Source organism: Carassius gibelio, chromosome B21 (genome assembly GCF_023724105.1).
Source record: "Carassius gibelio isolate Cgi1373 ecotype wild population from Czech Republic chromosome B21, carGib1.2-hapl.c, whole genome shotgun sequence".
In the NCBI taxonomy this organism is placed as follows: domain Eukaryota; kingdom Metazoa; phylum Chordata; class Actinopteri; order Cypriniformes; family Cyprinidae; genus Carassius; species Carassius gibelio.
Genome location: NC_068416.1, coordinates 9,287,437 through 9,313,044, shown reverse-complemented (window position 1 = coordinate 9,313,044; position 25,608 = coordinate 9,287,437). Strand labels below are relative to the sequence as shown.

Here is a 25,608-nt window from a genome sequence, read left to right as displayed (position 1 = left end):
GCATTTTTTTTGCTCATTCATTTATTGTCAGTGATGTTCGTATCAGTGTGACCGCATCCGCCAATCTTTTAGTGCTGACAGCTGACAGATGTTGCGGCAGTGGCACTATTCATCGATCCTGTTCTCTCTTTGTGGACACTACAATGTTTGCACAGACTCATGATAATCTCTGTTTTGTTTGGTTAACATCCAAATTTCTCACCAATCCATTAAGTTCAGATACATTAGGCCAGGTAGAACTGTCATAGGCCTATGGATTTCCAGTATCATAACAATATATGATATATACTACAGCAGATGTGTTGGATTGTTTGCCATCACCATGCTAGCACGTTCAAACTGATATTTTTTTTTTAACAACTCCCTTCTGAAACATTTTAGGCCGCTAAATTAGCTAGTAGCACAGTTAGATACAGTACTTCTCTCACTTAGGTTATTTTTGGCTATTTAACCGCTAAAGCTACCAAGGGAGAGCTATAAAACCAACATCCCTTTGCAAATTGATGCCATGTGGTATTAATACGAGGAAAACAATAAAACAGTTTGAAGAAGTGGAGTTAGGCCAAGCTATAAATACTTACCGTGTGGTTAGTGCTTGTTTCGCATGTAGTGAATACTGCACTTGGCTACAGTGAAAAGTTAGGCCAACAACAATCCCACTTCCCCATTTCGGGAAGAGAAACGTTTCGTACAGTAGAGATATTTGAATAGTTGAAGAGCTTCATTCTCCTTCTGAGAATTTTCTCGAGTTTGTCCTCTGTAAGACCCTTGAAGGATTATTTTTTTTACTTTATATGTCTCAGTGCCCTTGATATATCTGTGTTCTTTTAAGTGAGGGCTAGAGGATGTGGTGACCAAATCAAAGTATATCAAATTGGAAACTCTTATATTCTTGAGGGACACAATGTCCCGCAGTTTCAGCCTGTGTCGAAAGTGGACGAAAGGTTCTTTCATAAGAAACCGCTTCTTCACAAACACAGTCTGGACTAGGGTCATTTTTCGAAAGTGGTTTAGAACGTGACTCAAGAAATACTGTGATTTAAGAATGCATGATTGATTTTGTATATATGTATGCATGTATGCATTTAGTGATACAGTTTTTATTTATTTATTTATTATATCATATTCATCATAATATATGATAATATGCATCAATAAAATTATATTATATTATATACACATTGAAAAATATAATTAGCTTTTATTAATTAACATATTAACATGTATTAATAACAATCATAGTTGTTTGTATTGCTATTTATTACATGCATCTCTTGATGCATATTATCATATATTTAATAAACGATTTCTATTGAATAAAGTATTTTACAAATATAATATAATATAATATAATATAATATAATATAATATAATATAATATAATATAATATAATGTGTTGTGATTGACATTGTTGCTATTTTTTAAGTTATTATAAAATGGGGTTAAATTATATTACATTACTTTATATTTATCTACTGTAGTTGTTAGTGTACATTAAATCACAAATACATTGCTTGATATTTCTAACTCAACAAGTGTTTGAATACACAACAATTCACACTCTAAAATGCATGAATGTCATTACATTAGATGCAAAATACTATTTCATTGAGATTGGTACCAAGATCAATTCATTAAAACAATTCCCCTTTTTCCCTGCACTCTCTCTCTCTCTCTCTCTCTCTCTCTCTCTCTCTCTCTCTCTCTCTCTCTCTCTCTCTCCCTCTTCTTCTCTGTCAACCTCTGGGTCTCTCTGTAAGTGAATGTTTTCCCCAGGCTGAGTGAGAGGATTGGACACAATGTAGAAATCAATGGCAACAAGCGAGGAGTGAAGTCCTTCTGACACATACAAGCATGTGAATGTGTTTGAGACTCATCCATCTCCATATCACTTTATTAACAGATGCCCGCACACAGCAATACACAGACACGCCAGCTCTCTTTCCCTTTCATCCAGACAAGTTTTCAGATTAATTAGATTTTATCAACCAGCATTTCCGAGGAACTGTATAATGAAAGGTCATTTATTGCTGTAATAACTGTGAACAGCAGCACTTATGTGGTCAATATATATTATATAGCTTATATAACCTATATGTTCTTAATTGCCAAGAACTAACTTTGATATAACTTAAACAGAATTTACAGTATCTTAACCATCTGCTCCAACCGACAGGAAAGTACCTACATTTCATGCCCCAGCAACCCCTAACACTCCCTCACACTCAAACTGTCCAAACCACTCTCTCTTTCTCTCTTCCTCTTTTCTCTCTTTCTTCTCACACATCCATCCTTCAACAGCCTTGGGACCAGACACTCAAATGACATGTTATTTATGAACGTTTTGCAATACATACATATTTTGGGCTTAATCAGATGCCATTTTTGGATCCCACGAACACTGAACCACATGCTAACCAAAACACAGAGGACAGCGAACAACTTGGCACCTGTAAAACACAAGCTGTTATGAATATAAGACGAATGTAGGATTAACGTATTTCGTGTTATGTTCCACTATATGTTACAGTAAATGCTTTGCATAATGAAAAAGTAATTTTTGCTATTTATTTATTATATAATATAATGTTAATAATAACATACTATACAATGTATTGCCATACAATTCTAAATATTAATTTATAGAATTATTTTATTATTTTAAAATTTTGCATAATTAATATATTTGAATTCATTTAATTAATATTATTTATTAAATTTCATCTTCATATTACAAAATGTTACAGAATATAATATAATATAATAGAACTTTTTAGAAAATGTAGTTTGTCTTAGCTGGTTAGAGCTGTCTTGAATGCTAAAGCAATTATAGGAGTTTTTTTTTTGTTGTTGTTGTTTTTTGGTTCCCCTACTTCTAAGCAGGCTCTCGAAACTGTGGTACTTCACAAACAAAGTGCCGTCATGAGCAGATATTCTACATCCATCTTCCGTCCATTACAGGAGCAAGTGGTGTCGGATAGCTTGTTAACATCTCTCCTGTCCTCCATCTCATACCTCGCTCAGACTGAGAGACAGGCTTTCATGTTTTTGACAGAATAAAGACTTTATGCAAAGTAATTGCTGCGTGAAACGTAAAACATGAACGTCCTGCGATTTCACAGTATATGCGTTGCTGCACTTAACATGGGCGCACAACAATTCCCAGCCATTTTAAATGACTTCCATTAGGACTGTTGTATATATTATTATTGCACTTTCTGAAGAGTTATTACTCTAGGTTGGACTCAATTTTGTGTGTATTTAAGAAGAAAAAAAGATAATGCAACAACTAAATGTTCCATGTTCAGCTCTATTCCTAAAATATGCTAAGCCTTTTACTCTTTGCAGCACATTAAAAGGGAAAAATCTTACCAGTCTTCTAAAATTACATTGAAAAAATGAGGGCTTTGTCTCTTTTGTTTGTGTCCACAGCTCTGAATGAACCCACCATAGACTACGGTTTTCAGCGGTTACAGAAGGTCATACCTCGGCATCCAGGAGACCCTGAACGCTTGCCAAAGGTACCAAATCGAATTCCAGATCGAAGCTGTTTTTCAACAACAGACAATAAATGCAGTAATTGTCTGGACTGAAATGTTTTTATTTTATGTAGCTTTATATACATTATCGCTTTAACCTGTTAACCTGCACCAGAACGCCCTCGTCCTCTAGTTTATTTGAATCTCAATTTTTTTATGTAAAATATATAACTGATTAATTTGGAGTGTTAATTGCCTGACTCTGTTGAACTAACAGGTTTATCAAGAATGTATGTTGTGTGGGCTGAATCATGAATCATTATACAGCTGTATGCATTTGATCTGACAGTCCTCTATCACTATTAAGTGCTTCCAGATCCACTTTCCTTGATTTAGAAAGAGTGCTACAGCATTAGCTATAACATCAAAGTAATGAGTCTCACTTATGAAGGACTGAGATGGTGGGCCGGCCTCTGTTATGTCATCATTGTCTTGGTGATGAAACTCATATGGTAATAATTCTGCTTGGATGAACATTAGAGTCTGTTGCAAAAGGACAGAAAGAGTTGCATCATGTTTCTGTTTTACTTCTACATGTATACAGAGCAATGTTTGCATGTGTTGTGTTTGTTGTAAATGGATCGTCTGAGTGTAACAGGTACTCTGCAGAGTGTTTTCTCTGTTTTTCCGTTTGGGTCAATTTGGTCTTAATGAAACCGTGTTTCTTTAACAGTCTAAATAGTCCAACTAAGCTAGCGTCGCAGAGGGTGGAGGTATTTGGTTTGCATTAGTTATGCTGGAGCTCTGGAAATATGACAGTCTTTGTTCAATCACTGAGATTCACAGTTCAAATCTCAGTTATACCGGGACTACGTCAGGTTATTTAGAAAACACTGGCTTAGATTTTGCCGAGTACAATGTGTTCCTGGAACAACTTTCTTGTTGATTCTGGAACAATTTATTTTTATTTTTTTTCAGGGTTTAGGGTCAGACCTCAGCTTTGGCCCGAGGTTTGGGGCTAAAGCAACATTCTGCCATTTTAATTTAAGTATAAAATAAGATAAAATAATAAAAAAGTAATTAATAGCTAAATTTAATAAAAGGGCATTTAATGACAAGTATATTATATTATTTTATATTACTGTATATATATATATATATATATATATATATATATATATATATATATATATATATATATATATATATATATACATATATATATATATATATATATTTCATGTTAAGCAAACAATTAACTATTTTATACTTTGGGCATTATAGAAATTAGGGTAAGGGTTAGGGTTAGGTTTGTGAAGTGATGTTTTGTGATTATATTATATTATATTATATTATATTATATTATATTATATTATATTATATTTAGATTAGATTATTTATGAGCTATTAGATTAAAATAGCAGGATTATTTTAGTGATATGCTATTTACAGTAAGTGCAAACAGCAGCAATTATCTGCACCTCAGAATTGTGGTATATTATAAAACAGTAAGCAATAATAACGTATTGAGTATAAATTATAATTTTAATTCAAATTATTAAGTGAATGCCACCTCATTGGGACAAAAGCCCTCCCTACACCTACCCGATACTTTATTTTCAACTTTGCAATAATTTCCTTCATATTTAATGAAAATAAATGCCTTTACAATTTGTTATGAGATTTGAAAAGGGATGGAAAAAATCAGCAAATGGCGGATTCGAACTCAGGTCGATCACATCAAGAAGACTACGATACACGAATCTACAGTACACCACTGAAGATAAACGTCTTTTGTAGTGTTGACTAGCACAATCACATGTTAGTAAGCGGAGCTACTCCGATATTAGTTTCAATCTCTGGCAAATTCTATGTTGATGAGAATCAACCTGTCAGAGTCCTTCTCTAGACCACCACCTTTCTCTAGCCTTAAAATATGATTGGTTAATGGGAATATAATTCCATGATGCCATGTACTTCAGGAAGATAGTTGGCAAAATCACGTAAACTATAAAAGCTCCCTCTCTACATTCATCTTCTCTTTAGAGCGTTGAGTGTATTTTGCTTGTTCATTTCACAAGTGTGTATGTTTGGTCACGTGCTGGGAGCTTATTGTATATACATGTGAGTGTTTGTGTGTGTGTGTGTGTGTGTGTGTGTGTGTGTGTGTGTGTGTGTGTTTGTGTGTGTGTGTGTGTGTGTGTGTGTGTGTGTGTGTGTGTGTGTGTGTGTGTGTGTGTGCGTGTGTGTGTGTGTGTGTGTGTGTGTGTGTGCGTGCGTGTGTGTGTGTGAGTTTAAGAGCGCTGGCACCCAGAGGTGATCCATCATGGTGAAGTCAGCTGTCCAGCGGTGCCTCCCGGCAGGTCAGCGATCGAAGTCTCCGCTGGCTGGACTTTATTATTGCTCCAGCACCAGTAATTGAGTCACAGCAGTGGATATGTGTGTGTGTGTGGGTGTGTGTGTGTGTGTGTGTGTTTGAAAGCAGGAAGAGAAATTATTCCAGCGCACTGGCACCTCTGACATTCAGAACAGTGTTGAGCTCAATGAAGAGGTCGGACATATGGAGGAACAGAGAATCATACATAATCTCTCGCTCTCTCTCCATCTCTCTGGTCTTGGCTGCTGTCCCATTGGCAGCGGCGGCACCACACACACACACACACACGCTCTGTTCCTCTCCGCCCCATCGATTTTCTCGTCCTTATTGAGGTAATAACAGTTTGTTGACGGGGCTCTCTTTTCAACTGCTCACCTCAATCATACCAGCCAAACACAGGGACGCCACAGAGAGAGATGCACACACACACACACACACACACACAGATCTAAATGAAGACATGCCATAGACTTCTACTGTTCTTACATAAATAGCTTTTAAAATCAAAAGCTAAACTTTTGCTTAGGATGCTACTCTATGTTTACAATACAATGAATCTACTGTAAGCAGATTGATAGAGTTTTAATGTATGTAATGCATTTTATAGAGTTAAAATGTATGTAAGATATATTTTATATATAGGTTTTTCAAGCAAAATTCATACAGCAATGTGAAATTGACACTTTTAATTACTTTTTGGAATGTGATACACCTGATTAAGCAATCATTTGCTGTACAGCATATGCAATATCATCTATTTTTGTTTCTGACATATGTATCAGTCATTAGAGATATAATTTTAAACAATTTCCCCCAGTTCATTTTTTTTTTTTTTTTTTTTTGAGTGTATCTCCTATCTAAACCTCTCAGTTTAGTTTCCTATAGAGGCTGTAATGTTCACAGTTCAAAGCCAGACAGACCTGAGAAGCTCAGACGGACAGACGGTGTAGTAGCCCGTATGAAAGGATTAGAGAGGAGAACAGAAGTCTGAATGCTCTGCTGGACATTTACATTCGTAATGAGATCTGACATGAACCTACACAACCTGCCCATTTTGGAGCCTTTATTAGCTAGGTGTGGTTTTTTTTGTTTTTTTGTTTTGAATTTATATATATACACACACACACACACATTGCTATATGCTATTATAAAAGACTAAAACATGTATTCAGTTTGTTGCAGATGTTGTCATTCATCTGCCCAAAAAGTAAAATAAAATTAATAACTTGCGATGTAAATCAATGAGATCGTTATAACTACTTAACATACTTACATAAAATGCATATAAATATCAATTGTCACTATGCCTCTTCCAATAAAATTTTAGTAAAGTGACAAGTTAATAAAGTGACTTAGTTTTATGACCAAAGCTTTGCACCTTTTTTCTTTTTTCTTTTTTTTTTGGACAAAACAGATAATGCAACACAATGCATTAATGATCTAGAGGAATTAGAAATGTGTGTATCAGATTTTATACAGTTGGCTTTATAGGGTTAAATAAATAGCAGGTTTTCGGAAATGCCAACTAAAAACCTTTCTGGGAAACCAAATTTGCTGATATCATTGTATATGAAGCTTGTGATGCCATCATCTGCTGATGTCTTGCTGCATCAGAGCTGATCTAATCAACGCTGTGAACAAATGCTGAACAGTAAATAGCTTTGTCAAAATGAAGTGAACATGTTAAACTGCTTCCTGTAATGTGAGGCACAGTCATGTAATGTTGGGACAATCATCATTTTTTGATGGTGTTGCCTAGAAGGACAATTATGGATTGTCTTTAACTTATAGTTGTGTCTGGTTTTCAGTTTTGTCATGATTTCCATGTTTTCATTCATGTGGGTTTGATGATTTCTTAACAGAACTGATCACTGTTTGACTTTTATGGATGAGTCTTAGTACCTGGTCCACAGGCATAGGAAAACATATTACATTTGTGATGTATAGAGCTCAGTGTTCTGCTATACAGTATTCATCATCGACCTCTGCTCCTCATCTTTTCCGCTGAATTTGATTGATGTTTTGGCTGAACTTGCACGTACTGGGAATTCACTGCCTCCAGGCTGCCCCACGTTCATTCGGGAACTTTCGCTCGCCAGTATCCCTCTCGCGCTCCCCCACGCTGGGCTGCAGAGGGGCTCTCCTCCGCCTCCTCACTCTCGCTGCAGGATCTATCGCTCTAACAGCTCCCCGTGACGATAATGAGAGGTTAACACAGTGCCAGCATGGCCATAATTGAGTGAATTTAGCACCTTGGACAGCGCACTAAAACTCCTCATTGCTTGCGTGACCCCCCGTCAAGTTTTGTTTGTGTGTGTGGGTGTGTGTGTGTGTGTGCATGATGCGACACACCCCAGGGCTGATTGGGAGGCAATATGTTCCAACACAGTGCTCACACACACATGCTAAGGGGTAAGATCCTGATGAAGGTTGCATTCAGAGGAGGGAGCAATTTTCTGCCTTGTCACTCGGTTAGCTGGAGCAGCGCCCTTCTGCATTAACTTCTCTCAAAGACCTCCCACTCTCCAACATACAGGACCGGAGAAATATAAGGAAAATGCTTGAGGACCATGTGAACGGTTCTGCGATTCAAACATCCAATAACAGTATCCTTACAAAAAAAAAAAAAAAAAAAAACTGAATTTTAGTTGCATGTAAGATTAAAGGGCCTAATTATTTTATATACATGAGCAGAAAAAATGTATTTGTAAATTGTTTGTAAAACCATTCGTTCATGCAACAATTTACGTTTATGCACATTACATTTATATTTAGCATAACATTTATTCTATGCATAATTTAGATTTATGACTGATTAAGAAAGTTGTTATGATTTATTTACTTAAATAATTATTAATTAATATTTTTGTAAAAAATTTGCAACATTTTTTTTTTTTTTTCTCAAATGATTTACATTCACAGGGATGGGACCATTTTGTGATTAAAAGTTTAATGAATTTACAACTTAGATAAGAAACGTTAAATATTTAATGCAACCATTTATATATTTACATAAGGCTGGTTTTAAAAATGATTTATAGTTATGACAATGCAACATTTGACAGAAAAATTGGATTACAAACAATCTACATTCGTTTCAATGCACCAATCAATGTAAGAATGGTTTTATTCACATTTTGCATTTCTATTATTGCAACATTTAATGTAAAAAGTTCATTTTTTATTGGTTTTATGATCACATTTATAACATGCAATAATTTATGGAAGAATGGTTTTCAGTTCTAGAATGATTTTGCATTGATATGATGTATTATTCAACAATTAACACAAAAATGATTTTAGAAACTATTTACATTTATATCAGTGCAATTCAGAACAAAAAATATATTATTTGAGTTTTTGTTTTCTTCTGTTTAATGAACGAGGCCCAGTGTGTGAACAAATGTAATCATGATTTCAGATTTAAAAGTTTCAGATGTGAAACTTTTGGTAAAGGGTTTCAAAAAAGTTGACATTTTTTAAAAAATGTGAAATTTGTGTGATTTTTCCATAAGGGTATTTTGCATATGTTGCATATGCGTATGTTGCATTTGATTTATGAGAGATTTCGAATGACAAACCTACATGATGTGATCATTGTTTGTGAAAATTTCAAAACACAGGATTTTGTGTTTCAAATTTTACTGGCCAAGACAAGCATGTCGTTTGGTTCACTTCCCTCATGCTAGTTTGATAATGTGGAGATATTGCTCAAGCCACATAATCACATTATTAAAGCTACACAAAAGTCGCTAATGTTTTCCAGCCATTACACTTAAACAATCATGACACCCGCTGTCCTTCTTTCCCATCATTTGACTGCACAGAAAAGCATATGTTAAAGTAATTACTTCTCATTAGCGGGAGCGCATCGATTCAATCTCTGATGTACCGTCATCACAAGAGCTCTTACGAGAGCTTGCTCTCCGCTGAGTTATTGCCCAGTACTGTGAAACCGAGTGACCTTCTCTGCAAACATAGATTGCATTGTCCTTCCTCAACCCAAAGCAGATGTTTGCTGAAATACTGCACTTTTTCATCCTGACAGACACAGAACAATTGAGCAAACATCAGCTCCATGTGTTCCTCTTGGCTGTGATCGCCGATGTTATTAAACGGAAATCTGTGAAAGAGAACATCACATTGTATAGTTACAAGTGATACGTGTTATGGATTGTTAATGTGTATAGATTGAACTGAGGATGAAACTGGTTCTCAAACGTCTTTTGATCATTAATATTTCTTTTGTTTGTTTTGTTGTGCATGCAGGAAGTGATTTTGAAGAGAGCAGCCGATCTAGTGGAAGCACTTTATGGAATGCCTCATAACAACCAGGTGAGGAAGAAACTCCTTGGTTATCATTGATAAATGACAGTCGCATAAATTCCCTTCACTTACAGTTGACTGTCAACACATGTTGAAAATATATGGGTCTTTCTGTTTGTATTTTTGCTATGAAAGTGTTCAATTGTGAGAGATGATGGATCATTTTTCCTTAGGAAATCATTCTTAAGCGAGCAGCAGACATTGCTGAAGCCCTGTACAATGTGCCACGAAACCACAACCAGCTCACCGGCCTCACCAACAGCTCCGTCCATGCAAGCATGATGGGAGTGAACTCCTTCACTGGACAGCTCGCCGTTAACGTCTCAGAGTCATCTCAGGGTGGAAACCAGGGTAAGATGGATGAAGTTTATCAAAGCTGAATACTGCCACACTACTTTGACATAAGGCTCAGTTGAAGTTTTCTCTGTGTCCGGCCACAGGTTTCAGTCGTAACACGAGTAGCGTATCACCACACGGATACGTGCCCAGTTCCACCCCACAGCAGAGCAGTTACAGTACAGTATCCACCAGCATGAACGGCTACGGCAACGGCGGCATGACCAACCTGACCGGCTCCCCGAGCTTCCTGAACGGCTCTGCTGCCAACTCGCCCTACGCAAGTGAGTGCTGAGATGTCATGTTCAAAATATTCTTCCTTTCTTCCATAAAACGCAAAAGGAGATGTTTAGCAGAATGTTCACGCTGCTGTTTTCCAATGAAAGTGAAACTTTAAAAGTACTAATTTTATTTTTTTACATTTTTCCATAAGGGGATTTATTGTTTTTTTTTTTCATTTGAACATTTTGAAGTTGGAATAATATTACGTTTTACAAGATAATACAGCTTTAGTCTTTCCACTTCCACTTTCCTGCCATTTCTTTGTAATTATTTGTAACATTTACTAGCAATTACTAGAAATCTTTTTTGTGTGTGTGTGTGTGTGTGTGTGTGTGGAGTCTGCATAGCCCATGTATTATATTTCCATCTTATCTGAAGCTATATGATTGGTTTATGTCAGGAATAGATCCACATTTTTAACTTGAATGAAATCTTCCCTCTGCTGTAGCTTTTAAATCTGACTTTCACTTGAAGACAAATGACAAAATGTGATGTCAAGACCTACCGTGACATGCTTTCGTCTGCAATGTTTAAACACTTGAAAGTGATAAAATCCATTCACAAGGCATACAGTATTTTGGAACTACTGTATTGTTTTATGGGGTGAAATGTGACAGTTGAAGTGTTTAATTCACATGCTCCAACAAGCCCTTATTTCCAAACAAACTTCTGTCTTTGATGTACAATCACTGCAGGAAGACTGACAGTATGGGCCTTTAGGTCTGATAGAATTCCCAATTGAGAATTCCCACAATGCTCTGCAGTCTATATTCAACAGCTCTTTAAAAGTTATCTCGCCTCTCTCTCTCTCTCTGTCTCTCTTCTGTTCCCCTGACAGTGCCACCTCGCTCCAGCTGTTATTTATTGAGCTAATACTTAATTGCTTGCTTTTTCCAATTAACCAGACATGCGAAAGTGAGCCAGAGACTAAAGAATTTGGAATATTCCAAGAGTGATGTGTTTGTTTGGTTAATTATGACTTGAGCAGTGAGGGTGTGTGTTCGGGGGGGCAATCTGACATTAAATCTTAAAAAAGGCGAGACGAGCGGCACGCAAAACTTTGACACAAACATCCCGTGCAAAGGAAAAGAAAGCAATCAGGAATTCGGCAATGCAACCCTGCCCACTCTATCCTCTGATGACTCTGGTCTTCTTTACAAAAACAGGGTTTTATTGCCTCTATCAAATGTAAATTCCATTTTAGCCTGTGTATTAAACACGGTTAATTAAATCAATAAAGTAATTGAAGGGGCAACACTTCAGTTTGACTGCTAACATCCAGCAGTGTTAACAAGTATTATAAAAGGCTCACTGACTCCATCAGACACTTCCAGTCAAACGCAGAGACCCCTGTTAAGCTTCCAGTTTTCATTAATTGATTAGTTGGACTCTGCCTTTGTTATAATGTTTCTAATTTGAGTTTCAAACATGGCAAAATGTCACATGACTTCAACCTACAAACGGCTTGCTTAATTGTCGCCTGCATTTTATTTGGTAATTTTTTTTGCATCAAAATTTATGTTTAAGAAATAAACACCCTAGTGAAAAATAAATATACCGTATTTTTCGGACTATAAGTCGCACCTGAGTCGCATCAGTCCAAAAATACGTCATGAGGAAATAAACATATATAAGTCGCACTGGACTGTAAGTCGCATTTATTTAGAACCAAGAGAAAACATTACCGTCTACAACCGCGAGAGGGCGCTCTATGTTTATTAGGGGTAGACTACAGGAGCACTGAGCAGCAGAGCGCCCTCTCACGGCTGGAGACGGTAATGTTTTCTCTCGGTTAATTTCTCCTGGTTCATGTCAAAATAATTTTGATAAATAAGTCGCATCTGACTATAAGTCGCAGGACCAGCCAAACTATGAAAAAAAGTGCGACTTATAGTCCGGAAAATACGATACTAATATATATGTTTATTTCATGCTAAGTATAAAACAAATACATTACATATTTATGCACTTAAAAAATGCCCTGCATTTGTAATTTAGGTATACTAAGTTCGTATTTGTTTCAACTAGTTTTGTTCTTAATGCACTTTAATTGTGAAGAAGTAGGGCAACTAAAGATATACTGAAGTATCGATTGTGCTAAAGTGGAACTATTGCAATTATATTTCAGGTATTATATTTTTATTATTCATACAATTCAAACAATCCTCATCAGTAGTGACATTTATATACATTTTAGGCTTAATATTAAGAAATGTGCATTGTGCACAAGTAGTACTCCAAATAAAGTTGAATTATAAACAGGTCTCGAGTGATATGTCAGTAAATATGTTATTATATTTGAACTATACATAGTAGGAAATAAATGTATTTTAAATATATCACTTTTTTCACTAGGGCAATTGTTCAAATGTATTCTTCTGTGATTGAGATTAATTGCAATTAATAATTTCCGCCCCAAACCCTTTCCCACAAGACTTTTCATCTCTTCCTTACTTGTCTTCTTGCTGAATCCAAAATGTGTTTCTGAACCCCGCTCTCTGCATTCCTGCAGTCGTCCCCTCCAGCCCCACCATGGCCTCCTCCACCAGCCTGCCCTCGAACTGCAGCAGCTCCTCTGGAATCTTCTCCTTCTCTCCGGCAAACATGGTTTCAGCTGTGAAACAGAAGAGCGCGTTCGCTCCTGTCGTTCGGCCCCAGTCTTCACCTCCACCTACATGCACTGGCACCAATGGGAACGGTCTCCAAGGTAACGCACAAAAAGATTCTGCTGGGGTGGGGTTTTTATGACACTTTTAAAAACTGAAAATACTCCAGCAATAAAATGGAAGTTCACTGACAACACTGTATAAAAGTGGGCTAATACCTTCCAGAGGCTCGACTTTTCAAAAGGAAAATCTATAACTTAATTTCTGAGCATCAATCTGTGTCAGCTCAAATTGGCACCTTGTAGGTTTTTTGTTTTAATATTAAGCCTAAAATGTGTTTTAATGTCACTATTGATGAGGATTGTATGATATTTGAATAATATCAGTCTTTAAAAGCAAGATATTTAAAGTGTAGCTGAAGTATACTTGCAAAAGTTCAACTTTAGCACAATCAAATACACTTCAGCTCAGTGTATCTTTAGCTGGACATCAGCACAACTTCTGCAGAATTGAAATGAAAAATGAGCACAATTGCAGGGTATTTTTATTAAGTTCATAAATATGTAAATGTATGTGTAGGATGCTTAGCTTGAAATAAATGTATATTTATTTTTCACTAGGGAAATATGACAGTAATGATATTCGGTGATACTGAATTTAATTTAATTTAATTTAATTTAATTTAATTTAATTTAATTTAATTTAATTTAATTTAATTTAATTGTATGATATTTCATTTAATTGTATGATATTTAATGGTATGATATTTGAATGTTTTATTATTTATTTATTTATTGACTCCTAAGACTGCATTTATTTGATATATAAAAAAAAAAAAAAAACATTTTAAAATAACTGTTTTAAATTTGAATATGTTTTACATTTTAATTTATCTCTGTGATGGCAAATCTGAATTTTCAGCATCATTACTCCAGTTATAAGTGCGTCCTTGCTGAATAATAATAATAATAATAATAATAATAATAAATCGTACTGATCCCAAATATCTGAATGACAATGTATGTGACACTAAAGTCCTGTGAGGATCTGTGACAGTAAACTAGAGGCATGAATATCTCTCCTTTTGACCATATACTCACTCATCATTCGATCTGATATTAACATCTCTCTCTCTCTCTTCTTTCCCGTTCCCTTCTTCTTCTCTCCACTGCCCTCAGATCAGTCTTTTGTCGACTCTAACAAGTACTCCACAGCCAGCGTGCTCCAGGGCCTGGCCTTCTCCTGAAGTATGTTACTCATCTGTTACTCCTCCCACATCCATCCCACTGTTTCTATATCTGATCATCCATATACCAACAAATAACAGTGCTCTAGAATAATAATAATAAAAAAACAACAACTATGCTTGTTTTTTAAGGTGAAGTGCATCGTCTGATGTTAAAATACTTACAATCCCAGCTCTAAGAAATTCAGTTATGCAAGTTGGAAGTGACAGACATGAGGCAAACCTGTTCGAAAACAGTCATTATTTTACATTTGCATTTAAAATCGGACACTTCACCTTTAAATATCCCATGTTTCCCGTATATCACACACCATTTTTACGTTCAGTACCTGCTATATACCTGCAGAACATTCTACATTGAAAACTATCTTACAGTGTGTCAGTTTTATGTGTGAGTGTGTGTTTGCATGCTCATGCTCAAGGTTGTGTTTCACCTCCAGCGGTTCCTAGAGAATCCAAAACAGTTCACCTCTCTTCTTTTCTTGTTTGTCAGCAGTTGCTAAACTCATGTTGAGTCGGATCTGCAGTGCTAAGCATTTTCCTCGTGCGTAAAAAAAAGAAGAAGTACATGTTGGCTTAACTAAACAAAGTGAAGTTTCTGGCATGAATGATGTGATAGACTGTCTCAGATTTCCCTGAATTCATCATTCTTAGTGGTGTACACCAGGGCAACCATGACCTTACAAGCCCAGAAATGGTTTGCAAACAATTAGATGTTTAATCAAGCGCTTCAAGTGTCTCATTTTTGCCAGTTTCGCATTGACGCTGAAAGAGATTTAGGATGTATGCCTCATCTGAAGGGGACACAGTTTATAATGCAGATGTGGAAACTGATTTCTGAGTTTAAAGAACTGTGAAAAACATGAAACGGTGTCCAATCTTATAGCTGGTGCTTGCTTTCTATTCGTCCTCTCATTGTTTCATTCTGTCACACTTCATTTTAATGTGAAGCCAGGTCTGTTTCAATATGGCATGTTTAATGGAGTAAAGTGAACTAACACTGTGTTTTTCTCTCTTCACAGTTATCCCTGGAATGATTGTTCCCCCAATGTAGGGTGTGTGTGTGTGTGTGTGTGTGTGTGTGCAGATGGAAAGATGAAACATGCTCTTTCATGCCACTGGTCTCACTGAGCGTGTGCAGAATACTCCGGCGCTGGACTGACCTCCCGGTCTTGTTCTGAAGGATGAAAAACTACAAACTCAGGCCCTTTTTAAACACAATCTGCTTTGAAACAAAAAGATATAGAGGAAGAACGATACGAGAAAAATATCGAACTGAACTGTTGTACCTCCCTGTTTTGATGTTGAAATTTGTACTCACCTTCTAGACACTTTTTAAGATAAGGGGCGACCTGCCCCGTCTACACTATAACATGAGAGGTCTATTTATTTTAAAAAACAGTAGTTATTGATTTGCCATCAATATTTGTGTGTTTCTGTGTGTACCACCCTTTTATGAAATGATACCTGACACAATATTGCAGTGGTTTCTATTTATGATTTTAGATGAAGGATTGCAGGTGATTTTTTGCTCAAGGAATGTCCCACTGAATTTGTGAAAATGCATTTGAAAGTCAGTCAGTCTACAAAATGCCAGCAATGTAAACTCAATGTAAACAGCCATGTAAAAAAAATAATTTATGCCTTTTTTATGGTTAAAAACCAATTCAGAGCTGAGAGACTCGGTTCCTTTGCATTGTCACTGCCTTGATTTTCACGTTCATATTCCATTTGTTGATATTATGCTGCCTTCAAGTCCTTCTGGGAAGTTTTAATTCCGAAAAACATTTTGAGAGTCGTTGGTTGGGGAAAATGGGCATGTTTGGCCCTTTTTATACTTAATGTTAAGCTTTTTAGCAGCACTGCAACAAAACTAAAAGGATCGTTTTCTCATCATTTACTCACTCTCAAGTTGTTCCAAACCGGTTTGGCTACCCACATTCTTGTTTCCAATTCATACATGTTTGGAACAACTATTGGAACAAATTTTCATTTTTGGATGAACTATCACTTTAAAGGCAAAGGATGCATGCAAAGTGTGTACCTGATGCTTTATGTATTTTTCTTTTAATAGTTATGCCTTCAAAGATTGATAGCTTTGTCACATAAAAGTAGTGTTTTCGGTTTAGCTTTACAGCTACCGTATTTTTCAGACTATAAGTCGCACCTGAGTATAAGTCGCATCAGTCCAAAAATACGTCATGATGAGGGAAAAAACATATATAAGTCCCACTGGACTATAAGTCACATTTATTTAGAACCAAGAGAAAACATTACCGTCTCCAGCCGCGAGAGGGCGCTCTATGTCTTCAGTGTAGACTACAGGAGCACTGAGCAGCAGAGCGCCCTCTCACGGCTGGAGACGGTAATGTTTCCTCTCAGTTCATTTCTCTCGGTTAATTTCTCCTGGTTCATGTCAAATTAATTTTGATAAATAAGTCGCACCTGACTATAAGTCACAGGACCAGCCAAACTATGAAAAAAAGTGTGACTTATAGTCCGGAAAATACGGTATTCCTGATCCACAGCACAGAAACTGCATATTAACAGTTAATTAATATTTGTCCCCACAATGAATTGAATTGCCACAGCACTAACTCAGAAAGTCTTAAAGAAAAGAAATTAAAGTTTCTCACTAGAAACTAGAAAAGATAAATCCGATATGACTTGAAGGCAACATTTCAAGTAATTTCATGCTCATCTCTACCCAGTTTTATCATTATGTAATGCCAAAATGTATAGCCCCATCGAAAAAAACCAGCATATGCTGGTTAGGTATGTTGAAGCTGGTTTAAACTGGTCCCTAACTAGCATATGCTGTTTTTTTTTCAACAGGGAGAGCAAACACTGACCACTAGTAACACATTTTATACAGAGATAATGCCATCAAAAAGCCCGAAAAGAGATCGCTGCCTTCTTTTTATAACTACTCTCTATGGAGGACTTGCAGTGTCAAAAACAAAAATGCTAATTATTAGTGTTTTATGCCATTTTAATGACCTTTTTCCTTTTAATTTGTTTGTGTTGTAGAAACAAAATAAGAATAAAAACTGTGATAACTTCTTTATACTTTAGTTTGCAGTCCTCCAGTAGATAATGTTCAGACTGAACCGACTGAAACTGATTAAGTATTTAATGCTCTGCTTTTCTTGTACTTCAGTGGTTCTCAACAGGTTTTACCTTTGAGTTTGCCCAACACAGCCCTGAACTGATCATGCAAAAGTACTGAAAATGTTTTTCAAATCAACACTGAAATGCATTCAAATCACTATGCACATTACATAATTCATAGCATTATGTTATTTTGATTTCCCATTGACCCTATCAGCTGAGACGTTTTTATTCCCCGTCCGGCCGGTTGAGAACTACCGATGTAGATCAGTCTGAGTGTATGTTCAGGAGATGAAGGGTTTGGATGTTACGGCATGGTCAGCACTGTGAAATCTCTGTACCCTTCTCACGAATGAGCCGAGATTCAGATGAAGCCATTACATTGGATTCTAGCATGTACATATGTTTGATTTTATAATTCTCTTTTATTTTGCCAAAGTCATTGTTTTGAATATATTTATACATCAGAATGGAGTCATAAGGCAGCTTTGTACAACCTAGTGTCACTGATATAATGTTTACGACATGCTTAGCAGATCTCATTGACTTTAGCTCTGAGGTTTTGATGTTCACGAAGGGATTATGTAGGATACCCATATGAATATTGTATGTATGCATCGCTTGAAATTGTACATGCTTCAAACTCTCTTCATGTTTGCGTGTTTTCGCTCTTCATTTGGCGATGATCTGTTTTTATATCGTCATCTGCCAAGTTGTGTCCATTAATGTGATTTTATTTGTATAGTAATTTTTGTATGTCGAAGAACAACTGTTTGTTTGATAGGTTTTTTGGGCTGTTCACACACTTTTTTTTTTCTCTCTCCATGAAAATGTTATAGCATTTTGTTACATTGTTTTGTTTCAGATGGCACGGTTTGTTAAATAGTTTGTATTTTAATGCAATGAAGTTTGAGAGTATATTCAACATGTAAACAATATAATCTTTTCATTTTGCTTCTCTGGAACTTGCAGAGAAAAGGATAGTTATTGTTTTCATGCTCAGCAAATATACAATAATATCTCCCTGTTTTTGAATAATTTCTCTCCGGAATTTGCTTTTTTTAGAGGGAAAATAATACACATGTTTTTCTTCCTTTATATCCCTTGTCAATAATTTCACAATACGGTTTTCTTTTTCTTTTTTTTCTTTTTTGAAGTGTACCAACAATCAGATGTCTTAATGCAGATTTCTCTTTTTTTACATTATTTATTTATTTTTAAGAAATACTTATTTAGATAGTTTGGTTAGATAAAAATATAAATTAACAAGTTAAACTATGGAGTAACAGCACAAGAGTCTATCCAGTTATTCGCTTGATCATTTCATTCCATGACACTCCTCTCCACTGTCATGTCTTAACAAATTTCATCTTTTTTTTTTTTTTTTTTTTTTAGTGCATCACATCTAAAAACTGTCTGTGTTTCACAGTTCATGTGTCTCATTTCCCTCTGAATCATGGCTTTTCCCATTATTTAAATGGGCATCAATTGCAAAACTATCATTTGATGGCTACTTGATTTATTGATTAATATGTCACGCATCTAAATTGACAAGTCATCTGCTACTATTTTTCCTGTTGATTACAAACTTGTTGTAGACTGGACTTTCAGTGGGCAGTTATTACTGGTGAAAATATAAAAAGAAACTACTGTAAAGATGATCATTTTTTTAAATACCATTGAACTGTAAAATAACTTTTTGACTTTCACAATATTTAATTAAAGTTTCCTCTTGTCTGTGACTCTTCATTCTTTGTGTTTTTTTATTATTAAAAAAAAATATTCTAAGCATTTATGGGATGATGCTGTTTAAATTTTAGTTGTTGTGGGAAATTTAAATGTATGGCATTTGCGACATTTACATATTACATATGTATAAAGAAATGAAGAGCCGTTATAGCGCAGGGGTTCACGTGATCACACACAAGCCTGTCATCTGCAATAAGAGTTATATTCACATCAATTTATATTCACATCAGAAATTAAGCGAACTTTATTAGTAATATGGCCCCATTTTAATGACTCTAGATCATTAATATATTACATGCTTCTGGCATAGAGAATATGCCCACTGCTACTTTAACTTATTAATGATGGCTCTGGTCTTTTTTTATTATTATTATTAAAATGCATTTGACACTTAATTGGCTCATCATTTACATTTACAGTCATCAGCAGATATACTCACATACGTAAAATGAACCGATTTGACTGGCTTGAAAAATGTCTGTCCCCTGACCTCAGCACAGAAGGTTGAGTTCTGCAGGAATTTGATGGCTGTGTCGGTTTTACATTTTCTTCCAATTATCAGTCTTTTCTTTTTACTTAAGCTGATTGTCTGGAACATTTTAACTTCTTTGTTGATTTTTTCCCGTAAAAGAAAATAACGTAACTGTAGTTTTAAACTTTCTAAGTAGTGCCCATGTAAAATGGCATTAAGACTCACTGCTATGTTTCCAGGGTAGTTGCTAGGTGGGTTCAAGGGTGTTCTAGTTTTTAGATATATTCTAGTAATTATGTTCATTTTTACCCTTGTTATCAAATAGAGTTTCAGGGGCTCTTTAATGTGCTGTTACAGATCGCATTAACACCTCAGTTCAAGCGGCATGTAAGCTAATCATCGCTTCCTCTTTACTAGTTATAGCATGAAATAAACATGAATGAACATCAGAAGGTATCTTGTTTTTACAGCTGAAATATGTCAGTACACAACACTTTTCAAGTTCAAGTCTACCAACGTTAATCTACTCTCCTGCCTGGATTGTTTGTCAGACAAAGTGGTGGATGCTGCCTTATGATTGATCAATGATGATCACTCTCCGCAAAAGGGTCAGTTGGTGGCTAATTTGTATTAATTCCACGCCCACCTAGCACGACAGTGGTGACAGCAGTGGCAATCCACCTGTCACTCAAGTGGCCACGCCCTTAATTATGCAGAAGCTTAATACAATTTAAACAGATGAGTTATAAAAAATGTCATCCCCCTCACAGTTCTCATGAAGGGCAAAACTAGCAATATAGACCAAAACCACTTTCTGTACCAGGCTGTAAACATATTTTTTTTCTGCTATAAATTTGGTCATTTTAACATGGGGAGTCTATGGGAGTGTTTCCCTTTTGGAGCCATCCTCTAGATCAATTGCAGTTTTAGTTACTTCCGTGTTGGTTTCACGATAGAAACCAGAAGGCTGCCGCTTGGCCTGAACAGGCTCTGTTTGCTTTTGATTGGACACAACATGCAATTTGTGATTTTAAATGCCATGTCGGGATGAATGAATTCTGCTAAACAACACAGTAGTGTAATTTTCAGAATTAATCAATGTTTTAGTAGCTGATTCAATGACGCACTTGGCAGTTACTTGTTTCTATTGTTGAATGAATCTGTTCTATGTTATATGTACTGTATACAGTATATATATATATATATATATATATATATATATATATATATATATATATATATATATATATATATATATATATATATATGTATATTAGGGGTGTAACGATACGCGTATTCGTATTGAACCGTTCGGTACGACGCTTTCGGTTCGGTACGCGGTACGCATTATGTATACCGAACGGTTCGTTGGAGTAATTAATTATATTTGAAAAAAAAAAAAAAGAGAGAGAAAGAAATATAATGATATACGTTCAACAAGGTAGCCCAATAACCCAAACAACGTAACAGGCAACGCCCCTGACACTCCCGAAGAAGAAAAAAACACCATCTTATATGTTTATGTTAGGCTACTCAGCAGGCGCTCGCTCACTCAGTACACGCTGAAGGCTCGTTGCAAAATAGCCAATGCGTTTAACAGACTAGAAATGAGAAGATCCTCCAATAACCAACAGGTCTGGTGTTTGGGTGCACTTTGGATTCCCTTTAAGCTATAATGGTGATGGCAAGAGAGTGGTGGATAAAAAAACAACGGTATGTCGCATCTGCAACATGACAGGGTACACCAGCGGGATTACAAAAAAAAAAAAAAAAAAACCAGCGGGAATATCTGGGATATATGCGTCAGTACTATCTGGGAAAAGACGAAAAAAAGGAGAAACATGCACGCAGCAAACTATCCCTGCAGCATTTAGACACTATAGCTTACAGGGAATCCAACCCAAACACCAGACCTGTTGGTTATTTTAGGATCTTATATTTCTGGTCTGTTAAATGCATTAGACATTTTGCAACGAGCCTTCAGCGCGTGCTGAGTGAGCGAGCGCCTTAGGGGCCGTTCACATATCGTGCCTAAAAACGCGTGGAAAACGCTAAGCGCGTCTTTCTCCTGAGGCGTCTGTCTTTGCTAAGCAACAATGACGTGCTCTCTCCATGAGACGCGGAAATTTCAGCGAAGGATAAATGGATTTGCAGCTCTAAAAATCGCTTGCAGTAGCTCTGCTACTGAATTTATTTCAAAATTGCAATCCATATACAACTATGATCAGCTGTTCCTTCATCTTGGCTGAGCTCTCAACGTTGTTACGGGAAAGGATGAAGCTGATTGGTTGGTTCTTGTCACATGACCCGCGGTGCGCTTGCGGCATTCTGAAAAGTTGAGATGTTTTTACATTTTGCTGTATCTAAAACGTATCGAACCGAACCGAACCGAACCGTGACATCAGTGTATCGTATCGAACCGAACCGTGAATTTTGTGAACCGTTACACCCCTAATGTATATATATATACTGTATACAGCACAGACCAAAAGTTTGAACACAACTTCTCATTCAAAGAGTTTTCTTTATTTTTATGACTATGAAAATTGTAGGTTCACACTGAAGGCATCAAAACTATGAATTAACACGTGGAATTATATATGGAATTATATACATGACAAAAAAGTGTGAAAAAACTGAAATTATGTCATATTCTAGGTTCTTCAAAGTGGCAAAAGTGTAACTTAACTTTGGGCTAGGATAACATTTTATTTCCATTGTTTGTTGTGTGCAGATTTTTGTAGAGAAACACAATAATTTTCACGAACTCACACATTAATACTACACTTGATCTTCATATTACTTTCAAGCACACTGTGTGCACACGTGTTCACACACAAGCAAACACACACACACACACACAGCTGAGAGGTGTGTTTGACAATAATGGGAACACAGGGGGTTAAGTGACAGTGCTTTAGGCTTCCATTAGCTAATGGATCAGTGTGAGTGTGTCTTGCCACTTCCCTCCTGCGTTTAACCCCTGTGCGCCGCCCCCCATCTCTCCCTCTGTCTGTCTGTCAAACCTACCCACTCCTCTAATGCAGCCACTGAACAGATTGATGAATAATAGAGGACATAATTTAACAATCAGGGATGGAGAGCTATTTATCCTAACTGACAGCGGGGTTGTTAAAATCATTGTAGAACCGCACAAGGTTTGGGATGTTCATAAGGTTAATGAGTGGGAGGGAACAGAGGATTCTGGGTCAGTTTTACTCTGTATGGAGAGACTAAGGTCAGTATGGGCTGAAGGAATGATTTTAACATTCCAAGATTCCAAAAAGAAAAGAAAAAAAGAAAAACATCTGGAATGATATGGAGAAATCATCATTTCAAATAATCTTATTTATTTGACAATAAATGTTAAATTAAATTAATCAGCATTTAATTTATTTTATACAAATTAATTTGTTTTTTTTTTTTTTTTTTTATTGAAACTCTTAATACATAAACATACAAACACAAATACATATACATATACTTGTAAATATAGATATATAAGGTTGGGTAACCTATGAACTTGGGTCACCATACATGCACAATATAAACACATCTTTTAACTACGCATCAAACTAATAAGTCTGTCCTCTGTGGTTATTTCACCTAAATAAATATTCATATGATACCACTGATTGTTAGCATTAAAGTTCATTTTCATTTTATTTTTTTTAAAGCTACGTTCATGATGAAAATACTTATTACTGGTTATAACAGTAAATAAACAAGTTACATTTTATTTTGTGTTGTCCTTATATTTTATGTCTCCAGTATACCAAGTAATATTACGGTTGCACTTTATTTTACAGTACGTGTACTTACATGTACTGTACTTATAGTGTACTTATAGTGTATTTATCTAAGAAAGTTCTGGTAACACAAGGTAACTACATGGGGTAGGGTTTGGTTTGGGATAGGTTCAGGGTTAGTACCTAGTTGTTACATAGTTATTGTAATTACTATAATAAGTAAATAGTATGTGCACGAGGAACAGGACTGTAAAATAAAGTGCTACCAATATTACTTATATATACTTACATATTACTTACATATACATAAAATATACTTAGTATAGGGTTAGGGTTAGGATAACTGTTTGGAATAGGATAGGTTGCATGTTATTATGTACAATTAACACATTTATTTTATATTTAATTTATGCATAATCTTTACTATAGGACATGTAACATGTAACAAAGACACTGTAAAATAAGGTGTTTCCCATTGATTGGTTTGTATCATGTAACCCTTATTGTTTGCTATAAGTAGCCGTCTTTTTGCCATTGTTTCTTGTCAGTGAGTCTAGTCTGTTCATGTCAAGTCTTTGTTTGTATTTTGGATTTCACTTTGGTAAATAAAAAAAACTCAATTGGGTTCATCACTACACTCACCTCCAGTGGACTATTTGTTACACATGTACCAAAGTGACACATAAAAATCTATATATCTTATTGTTTAAAAATAAAACAATAAAAACAAGATATGTGTGCAGATATTCAGCAAACCGTGTTTGAGCTGACACAAGTACCTTCTGTTAACAGAATGTCTCGACTGGAAGTTTCAGTCTTTGAATGGCAGTGAACTGACTGACTCTGCAGTGGGACAGGCATTTATAAAAGTCTTCTTTCTGCTGGACACACACTTCGCTAGAGCTCTGAGCTTGCACATCAAATGTTTAGTCATGGAGGAGGGAAGTGCAAAGGTATAAATCAAGTTCCTCTTCAGGAACTCGAGCTGCGTCGAGAACGTTTGGGGAAACGCGTCCAGCGTGACGTCTCTGAATAACATGTATAATCAGTCCAAAGGAAGGGCGAGACGTCATAGGCGGGTGACGTCAGAGACCAGGAAGCATAAAAGCATGAGCGGCGAAGCCGGATATCAGCCTTGTGTCTTCAGCAAGCGCTCTGTGTGTGTTTGTCAGTCGCTATCCGTTTGTGAGTCTTATTTAGTGTCGTTTGTCCACTGATAACTCCATTGTCAAAGCTTCAATCAAGAGAAGTTTTGGGCGAGAGCAGGCAGCGCTCAGGCTGTGTTTTTCCCTGCCAAAAAAAAAAAAAAAAAACGGTAGGGACACACGCAGCTCGTGTGTTGTCTGCTTGAGAGTGAGGCGCGCAGTGTCAGCTCTCTAGGGAGTTGATGGCTGCGATGCGAGCCTTTGCTTCACTCTCTGAGGGCTCTCTTTGAGGAGAGAGCTTTCACTGGCGTTTCTCGCGGTGCCAGCCCCGCTTTCGCCGAGGCGAAACGGTGGTTGTGCTCGCGGGACTCGCTTTCGGATCTGCTGGAAGGAATGTAAGACGGGCAAGTCCCTATCTTCTTTCTTAGCCACCAGATCCGGCGCCCGCTCTCGGTGGTCGGAAGCCCGCGTTTGCGGTACTTTCTCCCCGATGAGAGGGCGCGACGGCGCTGCCTGTCTTTCTCTGAGGAGATTGATGTGGGAAGGCGTCGATGAGCTCGCCAGTTACACAAGCACCAGTCACACAAGCACCATTTACACAAGCATTTTATGCCTAATATTAACATAAGCAGCATTAATGAAGAGTGGAGCTCGCGCAGTCAGCTCTCGGGGGGCTGACTGTGCTTTTCTCGCTGTTAAGCGCTCCGCTCTCGCCGGGCACGCTCTGAG

At 36.5% G+C, this 25,608-nt stretch overlaps 1 protein-coding gene across 3 annotated transcripts in view; it reads left to right on the top strand.

The window, feature by feature from the left end:
• Positions 1–19,511, top strand: part of LOC127985770 (transcription factor COE1-A) — a 114,983-nt gene extending 95,472 nt beyond the window's left edge. Inside the window, exons 11-17 of one of the 3 annotated variants that reach the window (XM_052587914.1) lie at positions 3,434–3,522; positions 10,127–10,192; positions 10,372–10,534; positions 10,624–10,803; positions 13,314–13,508; positions 14,586–14,654; positions 15,676–19,511. In XM_052587914.1, the coding sequence (XP_052443874.1) occupies positions 3,434–3,522; positions 10,127–10,192; positions 10,372–10,534; positions 10,624–10,803; positions 13,314–13,508; positions 14,586–14,653 (761 nt within the window). In that variant the 3' untranslated portion in view covers position 14,654; positions 15,676–19,511. Of the gene's footprint in view, positions 1–3,433; positions 3,523–10,126; positions 10,193–10,356; positions 10,535–10,623; positions 10,804–13,313; positions 13,509–14,585; positions 14,655–15,675 lie in introns of all 3 variants that reach the window. The other 2 variants (XM_052587913.1, XM_052587915.1) reach the window with 2 other exon arrangements.
• The last annotated feature ends 6,097 nt before the right edge of the window (positions 19,512–25,608 follow it).